Source organism: Cylas formicarius, unplaced genomic scaffold, assembly GCF_029955315.1.
Source record: "Cylas formicarius isolate icCylForm1 unplaced genomic scaffold, icCylForm1.1 PGA_scaffold_10__41_contigs__length_53128322, whole genome shotgun sequence".
Lineage (NCBI taxonomy): Eukaryota > Metazoa > Arthropoda > Insecta > Coleoptera > Brentidae > Cylas > Cylas formicarius.
The window spans coordinates 3,849,217-3,862,429 of record NW_026844214.1 but is presented as its reverse complement, the minus strand read 5'-3'; the positions used below and the strand labels follow the sequence as shown (position 1 = coordinate 3,862,429).

The 13,213-nt window shown below is 33.5% G+C and overlaps 1 protein-coding gene across 5 annotated transcripts in view; it reads right to left on the bottom strand.

The window, feature by feature from the left end:
• The window catches only part of LOC132696523 (inactive dipeptidyl peptidase 10), a 227,673-nt gene that overhangs the window by 61,385 nt on the left and 153,075 nt on the right, over positions 1 to 13,213 (bottom strand). For all 5 annotated transcript variants that reach the window (XM_060661422.1, XM_060661395.1, XM_060661404.1 and 2 more), the window contains exon 9: positions 10,071 to 10,194. In XM_060661422.1, coding sequence (XP_060517405.1) covers positions 10,071 to 10,194 — 124 coding nt within the window. The remainder of the gene's footprint in view (positions 1 to 10,070; positions 10,195 to 13,213) is intronic.

Sequence of the window (13,213 nt, the reverse complement as noted above, 5' to 3'; positions counted from 1 at the left end):
TATAAGAAAGTGACTAACTGATACGAATTAAGGAAAGCCCCTGGCAAGCTGTAAGAATTAACTATGGCCGAACAGGTCCGTACTTTGCTTAGATTTTAATTATTTCGGGTTTTGTTATTAAACATACTAAACAATATTTATTTATTTATGTATGTATTTATGTTTAAATCTAAAATAAAATTACAAATTATTTTTATTACCTACTTAAATTACTTATAATTATTCACATAATATATCAGTATCACTATCGCTATCATCGTCCGTTCTAATTATTATTTGTTCTATATTGTTTGCAATATGGATATAGGATTGTTCTGCTTTTTGATGTTGAAACCTTCGTTTTCTGTTTGAGGACATTGGCAGGAGGAATGGCAGATTTCAGTTGGTGTCAAACATGTTCAATGGGATTAAATATACAGTGGTAAGGCCTTAAAACTGTACGCCCTAGATTTTTTTGAACAATTATCACAGACGTATTCCTTTTGTAGGTTCAAGCTTTGTAGAACCTCAATTAATTGCTTTTTGCTATAATTTTCGTGAAAATAAATGTCGTTATTATACATGTGGTTTTGGATTGTTGCTTTTGTGTCACATGAGGAAGGGGTTTAGTCAACTATCGACTGTGATAATTTGCATTGTCCATTACAATTACGCTATTAGGAGCAACGTTTGGAACTAGTTTGTTTTTAAACCAACTTTCAAATTAATCAGCGGAGGTGTCTTCACGGTAATCCAGAGAAGAATCTTTAATATTTTTCACAGACACTTATCAGTTGAGTCAACCCAACCCTTTTTCGGGGTATCATAAGTGTCGAACCAGGTTTCATCCAAGTAAATAATTGGCCTTTGTTCTCTGTAAATCCTATTTTTTTCTAGATATTCCAGTCGCTATAATTGTAAAAGATTCCATTAAAACTTGCCTTTTGTCAATTTTTTAAAATCTAAAACCCATGTGTTGAATACACTTCCATAATATAGTTCTGCCACATTTAATACTTATTTCATCTTTTTCGAGCCTCCCAATTAAGATATCTAATGTAGGCACGCTTTGTTCCTCGCATAACTGGTAAATTTTACGCCGTATTACATCTTGATCACTTTCATCTACACTCGAGAAAATGTCAGCATCGCTTCTTTTTGTCCTCGCTGAAATGGGATTATTCACAATTTTCACAGATTCCTCGTTCCACGTTCAATGAGAGTCAAATAAACATTGTTTTTAACTTCCTTAGTCTCAATAGAATAGTGTTTTCAACTTTTGGGCGGGTGCATCTCCTGAGATACAGTAGACTCGCACATATTTTGCATAATTCGCACACGATTCAACACACGCTGTATTAAACACGAAATAAGAATGATCACTAATAAACTTAAACTAAGTAGTATACACACACAGGTAGGTATAAAATTATTTTCTATTACTTTTGGATAATCCTATTCAAAACAATTCGTCACTTTCTTATATCTATGAACAGACCATACCAGAGATTGTACGCCGGAAAGATGACAATCCACAGGAAAGGGCAACTTCGTGCTATTTCGCCGGCTTATGATCGTAAACAGTGCATGTAGTTGCCTGAGATGAGTTGCTAAAAACAAGGAAATGAAAATCTTATGGACGAATGCAGGATGTAACTAAAAAGTTACGCTTAAGTAGTCATCAAACTGGACAAGACTGCAAATGTTCAAAACTTAACTGCTTCCAGAATCTCACTGCAGCCGATTTAAGCACGATCGTGTCTAAGTTTAATCAACTACAAAGTTATGATGAAAAATTCCTTTATGTGACTGGTTTAATAACGTGCAAACCTGTAACACGCCATCGTCCCAGGAAATCTGAAGATGAAGCTGATTTTCATTCATTTTTGTATACTTATAAGGTGAGGTTGTTAAAAAATAACGAACTTTGTGAAGTCCCAGTGTGCAATTAAGCTTTTTTAGCCTTACATAGCATAACAGCAAAAAGGCTACAAACTATACAAAGCGGATTGAAATCAAAGGTTCAGTGCCATTAGAAAATGTACTCTATGTACAAAGAAAAATATCTGTACTTATTTCCTACGAAAAATATGGAGATATATTCAACATCAAGTTTAATATTGCAAAAAATTGAAAAAAAAAATCAAAGTGCAGATGATCACAATGCACTGCAGTTACACACAGAACTGCGAAGCTGGCAAGTTGAAAAAGCTTGCTAGGCTTGCGGCTCAAAAAGACAAAACCAAGGAAGCTATACTAATAGATTTTCAAAAAAATCTTCATCTGCCGAATATTACAACTAATGACACGTACTATCGTAGACAACTTCGACTTCTGAAGCTCTTTTCTATCTTATACTGAAGTTTCAGGAAAGAAGGGTGCCGATAATGTTTCTTCACTGCTATGACAAGAAGATGTCAAGAAGCCTACAATATTTTGTGATTTATGCTGTGGACAAAATAAAAATTTCACGGTGTTTAGAATGTTACATTATATTGTTCACTTTGTTAAAGGACACAATCAGGTTTTTCCTGTTTGTGGACATTCGTATCTCGAATGCAAAGTAAATATGGGTTTATTGAAACAGACGACGTACGTTCAACTGCTTCAAGTATGGAATGCAGTTTTAATGGATTTTGGAACAAAACTGAGCCCTTTTAAATTTATTTCCTGTGAAGATCAGTCCATTTTTAAGACTTGGACCAAATTGCTGGCGGATTTCTATATGCCCAAGTGTCCTTTTCCTTCAAGAATGGTCAAAGAATTAACTGTTACCGAAAATCACCCTCGTATGATGATACACAGGGAAGTTATAATGATCGAGAACTTGAAAATGTTGTCATAAAACAAAAAAAACTTTTGCTACCTTAAAAGTGTTTTTTGCTTCCAACTTTAGCTTATGATGGGCTAGTAGTATCCAAAGCTAAATTTCAAGACCTATAGCATCTAAAAAGATTTTGTTCTCAAGATTTTTTGCAGCAATACCACATTGACAAGATTACAATAATAGATTATGGACCTTTACCTTTATCGCCAAGTATTTTTGTATTAGAATCAAAATTTCTTTTTTATAATTTTGAATTGACAATTTATATAGAAGATAGATAGTTTTATTCACAAAGCCCAGTATGTATACAGTTGATGTTTCGTCAGGAAACGAGTACATTATAGAATAGTATAAAAATACATGAAATTATGTATATAAATAATACGATAAAACACATTTAACAGTACAGTATAGAACAGTTACAAACGGATATACAAACAGTACAAACATATTGACAAAATGTAGAGAAAATATCAATAAACTCATCAGAGCACTCCTGTATATATGTTTCAAATTCTTTCAGGTCGTAGGAAGCAAGTTATAGTAATAAGGTTCTGCGTAATTTAGCGACTTTTTGTAGAACATGTGGTTCAGTCTTGGCTTTAGAAGGTGTTCTCTGTTTCGGGTGTTATAACCGTGGACATCCGTGTGTTTCTTGTGAGAGCCTTTATTTTTATGAACGATGATGAATAATTTAAATAAATATATGCAAGGCACCGTTAGTATTTTATACTTTATACATATATCTTTGCAGGATAGCCTCGGAGGCAATCTGAAAATCAACCTAAGTATCCTTTTTTGCTGAATGAACACCCTCTCCGCATCACTCGTTTGTCCCCAGTTTACGATATTATATGAAATAGACGAGTATGCTGAGGCGTAATAGAAAGTCAACAAGGATCTTTCAAAGAAAGAATCTCTGATTGTTAACATTGCAAAAAACGTTTTGTTCAGTTTATTACAAACACTATCTATGTCGTAGTCCCACTTTAGGATGTAAGATCCGAGAAACTTTGTTGTGTGTTTTAATTCCACGCGTGAACCCGCAAAGCTGAACGCTAGGTTAGTCAGAGGCTTAACATACTGACCACAACTGTTTTTTCCAAATTTATGATCAAATGATTCTGTTTGCAAAAATCAACAAACTGTGCCACAACACTAGAGAACTTATTGATGAGGTTCTTCCGGAGACGAAGATATTTTTTGTATATTCTGTCAAAAAGTATTTTAGTTCAAGTTAGCAATAATTATATTCCAAAATCCTATTTCTGTTTACCATGTTCTAGTACCGTGTACTGTTCATTCACTTCCCTCAAAATTAAAAAAAAAACTCTATTTTGACATTTTAGTTTATATCCGACACACGCTATAATAAAAAAAAGCGTTGCTTTCATTAATTTCATTGAAATACAGAAATACTCCGGAAAAATATATTCCGCGTTGAAATAACGAAGGGCGGAAAAAATGTTTCCAGGTATAGAATAAAACAATCGCGTGTAGCGGCGTTTCAGTTTTCCACTTTGATAATGACTTGAGCTTTTCGTTGCTACGGTCTCTCAAAAAATGATGAATATCTAAATCTTCGCGGCTGCTCGTCCTGGGACAATAAAATCTTAACAAGGGTGTTTTATGGTGTTTTATTTTTAGATTCTTTATTTTCGGGACTTACGCAATATGTTCGTCATTCAGGAAAATTTACGAAAAAATAGTGCACACTCCGCGTCACCATTAATCAACGATCGTAATATATTGAAAAAAGGCTTTATAATAGGTTTTGATATATTTATACAGTATGGAAAATCTTATGGGGGTGATTTACTATTAAAAAAAATGGAAGTTTTTTTTATATAACCGCCATCTCACGAAAATGTAACATCAGGCAAAGAATATGAAACTTTTCCGAGTTCCTTCTTCTTCTGTTTGCTTTTTAAGTATAATATCAACATTAAAAAATATTTAACTTACTTCTTGTTCTCAGGTAATAATATAAATTTCATGCATTCTTTAAAAGTAAGTCGATCTAATGCTTCTTAACCTGCATAATTCTCTACCTTGGTAGGCCATGGAATAATAAAATCAGTGAGCGCCAGCTTGATATACTTATGACATTTGTCGTTCTGTTTACTTTTTAATTGTGCCAAAGCTAGAAGTACAATTGGCTATTTCTTTTTTAATTTGCTACAAAACTGGTGAGAACACAGTTTTTGTAAAATTGAACTGAGGTCGCTTTTACTTGATGAAAATCTATTTAACAAAATAAATCAGAGCTAAAAGTTCAGATTTTCACGAAATTATATATTTTCACATGACAATTGTCTCGACAACGCCGTGTCTTTATCAAATGTAATATTTACAAATTACCTGCTACTATATCTACCGAAAAATGACAATAAAACCTCAATGTTGTGAGAATTTAAGTTCATTAAAGGAGAGGTATTTAAATCTAAGCAAATTTCGTTTTTTGTTTCGCAAGTGATGGGAATGTTTTGGTTTTCTCAACAGCACGTTAACTTTCAAATTTTTGAGTATTTTTTTTCTAATTTAACAATCTTCGTATCTTTTATGGTTAAAAATACCTGCACAAACTTGGACACACCGTACAAATAAAATATATAAATATGATTACATAAATTTTTCACTGAACTAACGGGTGAAAAAGTTAGTAATTATAAATTTTATTTTATACGAATATATAATGAAAAGATGGTCTGATCGCAAAGTAATAATACGTAAATAAACACTCCATTCTTCTACTAAATATTTAAACCACATATTCTGTGACCCAAAATAAGGATTTTTAAAGTTCATATAAACTAGAGTCCAAAATGTCTTAGTTTAATTTAGTTAAATTTGAAGACTTGATTGCGATTTTTTGAAAATATTTTCGAAACACGTAAATATTTTTAAATAAAATTTAGTACAGTTACTAATTTTTTTAGGCTCTATTCAATGAACTAAAACTTAGCATTGAATTGTCTTCAGGGGTGGCTAACACAGGGGAGGCGTGGCAAAAATTTGCCGCAAATTTTTTGTTTTTTCGAATTTTCGTAATTTGGACTGCAGAATTTGAAAATCTGAAGTTTTCTTCTTAAATAAGGTATGTCTTACGTCGCTAGAACACACCGTTTTCAAGAAAAATGCCTTTGAAAATTTAATTACAAATTATACAAATAGTCATTGTTTTCCCTGTTTAAAAGACAGCACTGCTAATATGCCCTTCACCAGACCATGTAATTTTCCAATAAAAATCTCCAAACTTCAAGAGCGATAGGCTCTTGATATTTTGGGGGATGCAAATTATGAAGTTACTTTATAAGGTTTAAAATAAATTTTTGAACCGTTGATTTTGGAACGCCAACAATCTCCTCAATTTTTCTACAAGAGTTTGTAGGAGCTCTAAATGTCGCCAAAACATTATTTCACTAATTTCCCGATGCGGTTTATTATACGTTTTTGACCGACGTTTGCGAAGAGATCCAAAGTTAATTAGATTAGTTTTAAGCCAAACCAAAAAAAATATTGGGTTGTCTTCGTTCTGGATACCCACACGGTTGACAATCTTGGTCGACAGCATAAATATTCAATTAAAAAATTAAATGCGGTAATAAAATTGCAGAATTGATGTTCAGTACTTTTTGTAACATTGACAAAGCGTTTTTTTCAGTCTCGGTTAAAGCCAACCTTTTAAAACAATAAATTAGAACGAAAATTGCATTCCAACAAGTAAAATTAAAAACAAAGTGCTATATACATCCGGAAAACCCATAGCGGATGCAATGCAATGACGTAAAATTATACAAAAAATAGGAAGTAAATTCTGAAAAAAACTAGCTGCTGCTTTGGATTGTAGGCAAAAAAGTCTCTGTAGATATATTTTTATTTTTTCTATAGTTTAAAATATTACGGAAATACGAGGTGTGCCGCAAATCGCGAAATTTTCAAATTCACCCTGTAGCTCACAAAAGCAAATTCTGCTAAAAGTTTCACAAAAGAGTAGCACCGTGACGCGATGACTTTCGGACACACTGCACAATTCGGGGGTTCTGTTTTATAGACGAGGCCAGCAGACAGTGGTCCCTGTCTTATGGGACATGCGGTCATGAAATTCTCGCGCTAATGGGATATTTTAAATATGGGATTTTTGTGCATATTTCAACTTTTCCAAGACAAATACATATTTTTAAACTTTAATATAAATAAAAAAACTATTTATTCTTAAAAAGTAAAATTTTATTAACATTAAAAATGCACATTATTTCAATAAAACACCTAAAAGTGAAAACTAAACTGTTGTGGTACAATTAAGCCTAAAGAATCATTATTAAATTGTTCCTGAACTCTCATTATGGCTATGCCCATGGAATTTATAATTTTATAATGAGTCTTTTAATAAAACTGAAAGACTCATTACAGATAATCATTTATGGCTGTTAATTTCAGAAGTAAAATTCACTATAAAAAATATTTTATATCATTAAAAAGAGGGGTACGGGATCGTAATTTTATAATGAGTTGTGTGTTGCTCGATTTAACTGTTACTCTAATTTTAATAAATCAAAAACTTCAGGTAATAAAATGGACTTACTGCATTTAGGTAATTTTTTTAAGCTAGAAATAAAAGGGTCGGAATTTAAAAGCATTCGATGAAGAAAATCTGTGTTTGTAAGAACACGAGGCATTTTTCTTGTATTTTCACGTCTACATAACTTAAGATTTTTATTTGAAGATTCTGTAGCTTCTTCCGAAAGTTCCCCTATCGATAGAAGTGCATTTTCAATAACATTAAATCCATGCACGAGAACTTTTTGCACGGAGGCAGGTAGGTAATACCACGGATAATTTTTTATAAGGTCTTTTGCTGCTTCTAAGGCGTAATTCTGATGTTTTATAGAATCAGAGCCCAAAACCTGCAAAAGAATACAACATCGCTTGATAAGATCTTTATCCAGACCAGTTATTTCAACTGAAACTTCATGACAACATAAAAATCTTCTCGAAGTATTATCATCGTTTGATGTCCCACTTCCTGCACTTCTCGGTAATTAAGCCCAACTTTTCCCTAAAATCTTTTTGAATCCGCGATTTTCTCTCTGCGAGAAGTACCTTTTCATTTTGCAATCTAGCTTGCCACTTTTTAAAGGTGTATAAAATATTCAAAAAACCTAATCCATGAGTGAAGGCGAGATAAACCAAAACGAAAATTTCGTGTGGTGTGGGTGTCGACAGTATTGCTGAAACATACCTCAATATCGTTGATTTCTTTAGGTGTAGCATTGCAAATGTGACACCTACTTGACAATCTTTCCACTAAGGAGCAATATACTTTACTGTCAACCATTATCAATTGTAAAGAATGTTGAACCTTTTCTTCATGATCGCCATATTTAAAGACGGTTGGTTTGAAATTTTTAATATTATCTTCAAAATACACTTCTTCTTGCAAAGAGAGTTTCCTTTGCAAACTGAAATCGCATAATTCTGCAAAATCGAGTTTAGGAATCAGCCCCCTGATTCTTCCACACAATAACATTATCTGAAGTTGCTCATTGACAAACTCGTTGGAGAGGAACATAGGATGTTTGTGACAAATTTCTGCTTGTATTCAGTTCAGTATGCCCTGAAGTACCATCAAACCCCCACTGTCCTATTAACATTAAGTCTCCTTAGACTGGAACAGTTGACAAAACGTCTTTTCAGATATCTCTACACTCATTCATCAGAAGGATCGAATTTTTTCTTTGTCTCCAGAACTTTGTGATAGGAAGGAAAGACATTTGAGGCCATTTTTGAAATAACAAAATCTTTAATTAATGTATATTGATGCCTGGTCAACTTAGTAGGATTTGGACTGATCTTTTAAATATTTAACTGAAGAACTATCTACTTTAGATAACTCCGGCAATCTTCGGCATTTAGGTCGTTCACTACATTCTCCAAACTCTTTCAAAAATCTTTTTGGTTTGCTTGTTGACGGCTCTTGATCGTCGGGGACCTGCCGGATTTCTGCCACTTCATCCAGCAGGCAAGCGGAAGTTCACAAATTTCTGTCATGTAAAGCCATTCCTGGTGCTTAGCTACTAGTTTTGATCTAGAACTAGAAGTTTGCCTCCGATACTCACTGGATTTCCTACAAAGATAGGATACCCGGTTTTGCAAGTTGGTAGTCTCGATCTCTCTATCGGTCAAAGTAGCTGTCAGCTCGGCTAAGATTTCACGGATTTTTTCCGAATTTTCGTCAGCTTTCTTGGCTAACTAAGTATTACAAAGGTCCATCCTCGTGAAGGTGCGTTTGACTATTTGATCAGCAACAAAAGAAAAAAAATAACTCTACGTTTTTTTTTGTGTACATTTTCTTTTATGTATTTTTTTTGGTGTAAAATTGATAAAAAGAAAAGATTGCTAACCAACTGTAATATCGAGGCCCAAAAGTGCAAAAAATAGCATATGTACCAGGTGACAAAAGTTTGTTTAGTCTCTCGGCGAATTGTAGCCCTCGCTAAGCTCGGGTTCCAAATTTTTCGCCTCAGGATACACATTGACATTGTAGTCCTTAGATATATAATGCATAATTTCATCAACGTATATAATTTGCTAGTTATCGAGAGGTAAAGCATTTAAAAGCTACATGTATTAACTTAAAAAAAACTAAAAAAGGCAATGGTGGGCAATTAAAAAAAAAAGAAATATATATTAATCACAATAATTCTAAATATTAAAAATGCATACCTTGAACAGCAATATCCATTATGGCACCACTTGTTTTCAAAGTTTTTAGTGCGAAACTATATAAATCCAGGTAGCAACAGACCGGATTTTCTTTTATAATAATCATAATTAGACGTTTCTGAGGAACTTAACGAGTTTTTAGGGCAAAATCAAATTATGACCTTTTTGAGTACATGACCGCAGCAGTGTAAAACAGCGTCAAAGCATTGATAACAATTGAGGCCCGTCACGTAATTTTACAAAAAAAAAATGAATTAATATATGCTGCTTCGTGCCTCCCCATTTTGTGTGGCGATTAAGCCGACCCAACGAAAATACAACGCGAATTCGATAAAACAACTTTGGTTTTAAAAAATTGAAATTTTATGCGGAGGTTAAATCAATATTGATTTTAAAACGCCCGTGTCAGCGGGTATCCTGGCGGAGCCCGATTTATGCGGATTATAAATCGCGAGTCACTGGTAAATACGATGATGTAAATTTCGAGAAAAACGGAGTCGGGTCTTCGAATCGGAAATTGAAACAACGCATTACTTACCTCTTTGCAATCCCACTTCGGGCTCGTACAAATTGTGACCACGGACAAGTTTTGCGGTCGATTTAACCACACCACGGATATTTCCGTCAGGCTAATCCAAGAGACGGCTGTGAAGTAGTATTCACTGGAAGACAAAAATATCCGTGATAATTAGGATTCTCATGCGCATAACCTGTATGAAATAAACAACCTAGACAGTTAGTGCATTTTGATGAACAGAAAAGTTAATTTAATGATTGATCTTTGCATTCACTGAAAATGGGTACGAGTTTCATGACCCAATTTGGCCATATTTGCGTAAATCAGGATTTTCTTATTTCCGCCTATAGTCTAAAGCAGTGGTTGTCAACCTCTTCAATGTGTTGAGGTACTTTATTAATTTTGGAATAGCGACCTACCCATACGGAAACCACGTAGCGCACGGTAATTAAATAATCCACACTTAATTTATCATTATACGTATTTATTTTACTATTTAACATTAACTCGTAATATATAATACGTAGGTACTAATAATAAACTAATAACAAAATAACTAATATTACTAGTATGGTCTGTTCATAAATATAAGAAAGTGACCAATTACTTTTGAATGGGATTATCCAAGGGTTGTCATTAACATACAATGCAACAAGATTATTATCTAAAGTTTCGGAATTTAAATTCAGGTAAAATTGTGGTAACTGTGTTTAATATTTTTTGGTTGGGTATACTACTTAATTTAAGTTTATTAGTAATCATTCTTATTTCGTGTGTAATACAGCGTGTGTTGAATCGTGTGCAAATTATGCAAAATATGTGTGAGTCTAGTGTATCTCAGGAGATGCTGCCGCCAGAATATAGAAAACACTATTCTATTGAGACTAAGGAAGTTATAAACAATGTTTATTTGACTCTCATTGAACGTGGTGGCAACAAGCAAGCATCTTTAGAAGAAACGGCCATATTAATGAAAATTCCAACATCAATTGTATGGAAAAAGAAACCGAAGTTTTTAACATCCCTCCACAAAGTTGGGCAAATTCTGTTAAACATATAGAAAAAGCAGAACAATCGTATATCCATATTGCAACTAATATAGAACAAATAATAATTAGAACAGGCGATGATAGCGATAGTGATACTGATATATTAAGAGAATAATTTTAATTAATTTAAGTAGGTAATAAAAATAATTTGTAATTTTATTTTAAATTTAAACATAAATACAATCATAAATAAAAAATATTGTTTAGTATCTTTCCTAACAAAACCCCAAATAATTACATTCTATGCAAAGTACGGACCTGTTCGGCCATATTTCATTCTTACAGCTTGGCCGGATCTTTCCCTAATTCCTATCAGTTAGTCAATTTCTTATATCTATGAACAGACTTTACCTATTTGTTCATAGCAACATTCTTACCTACCAAACGAAGATGTTTGAAAAATAAACACAAACTTTTATCCAGCCACAACGGCATGTCATGTAAGATTTAAAAATAGTTAATAATAACAACAAAAAAGTAACGCACCATCATGAACATAAACATTGAGAAATAAAAAAGCACCATGAGAAAGCTGACATTCAGACTCATCGATAATTTATTAAATGTTTGCAGTATAATTTGATACAGCCATTCGAATACAATTATCCAAACGTTCAACTGTAAGTCGATTGCGATATTTGTTCTTAATAAACTTCATATTGGAAAAAGAAGATTAACGCAAATAGGTTGAACTGAATAATGCTTTCACTTTTAAAGCATCATGGCATAGAACTGAATATTTTGTCTTTACTTATAATAGGCTAGATACATTTGGTAGTTGAGACTAACAATTACTTCCATTTCTGTTGCTGCGATGTCTTCGGCAAAGTTCTGCATAACACATGTTGCAAAGTGTTGGATATCAATTTCCATAAAGGGTGAAACGACAATCTGCGCTATCAAAGCCATTTCCTGGAAATCTTTAAAGTGATTTTTGAAGTTTTCCTTCAGGGTAGAAACTATCTCTACATGATATTTGCTCTCATAGAGTTCTAATGGATTTTGAGATATATTTTCTGAAAGAATAGGAAAATGCTTGGCATCGCTGTTAATTAGCTTTTGCTACCAAAACTCCAGCTTTTTGATAAGCTGCAAATTAAGTTCGTTTAATTTCTCTGTAATATTCACGAGAAAACCAAAATCTCCAACCCAGATTGAATTTTCCAGTTCCGGAGTTTGTTCATCGCGTTCATTGAACTATGCCAGATAGGACATCATTGAAGCGTCTCGGCACTCGTCCTCTACTTAACCATCGGACTTCAGAGTGAAGGAGTAGGTCCCCGTATTGACACTGAACTTCATCGGCCAAGGTTTTGAATAATCTTCTTTGTAATGCTTGAGCTCTAATGTTGTTTCATAGCGTTGTTTAGTTTCAGGAAATTTCAGGAAAACTTTCATCTTTACGATATAACGCAACCAGACCCTTATCACCATTTTCCCATTTTCGATATTGGAATTTTCTCGGAAGAAATAATATTTTTTAAATGAGAAAACAACTCCTGTCCAGTAGTGTATCCTATGAGTGGAAAATCACTAAAAACCATCTTGACGTACACTGCCATCTGGGCAGTGTCAACCACATCTATTGATTCATCCAGTTGAACTGCAAAAATAAACACAGTTATGTAAGTCAGTTCTTAACTGTAAAAAAATATCATTTCTCATTACTTCTACACGTCTCATCACTGTATTAGCAGAAAGTTGCACAGATTTTATAGCTGAAACTAAGTTGGCAAATAACGAATCAGCAGCTTCTAAAAACGCCCGTTTTATCATTTCCCCGTCTTCATAAGGTCTCTTTTTTTGAGCAATTATCTGGGACACACGGTACGATGCTCCAGTTGCAGCCTTATTTTTGTCGACTGTTCTTAAAACTATTGATTGTTGTCCAATTAACTGCTTTTTTAACTGTTTCGGTTTTTCCTTTCTGGATCTCAATATTTCCTTTTTTAGCAACGGCGACCGAAATATTACAATAACAAACACACATTTGACACATTTTTTTGTGTAATTTTGAAGCTTCTCTGATTTTTGCAGTATTTTGAAAATTAAAATCGTTGTGAGAGCTACCAGAATTGCCTCCACGAGCTACCAGTAGTTCGCGATCGACAGGTT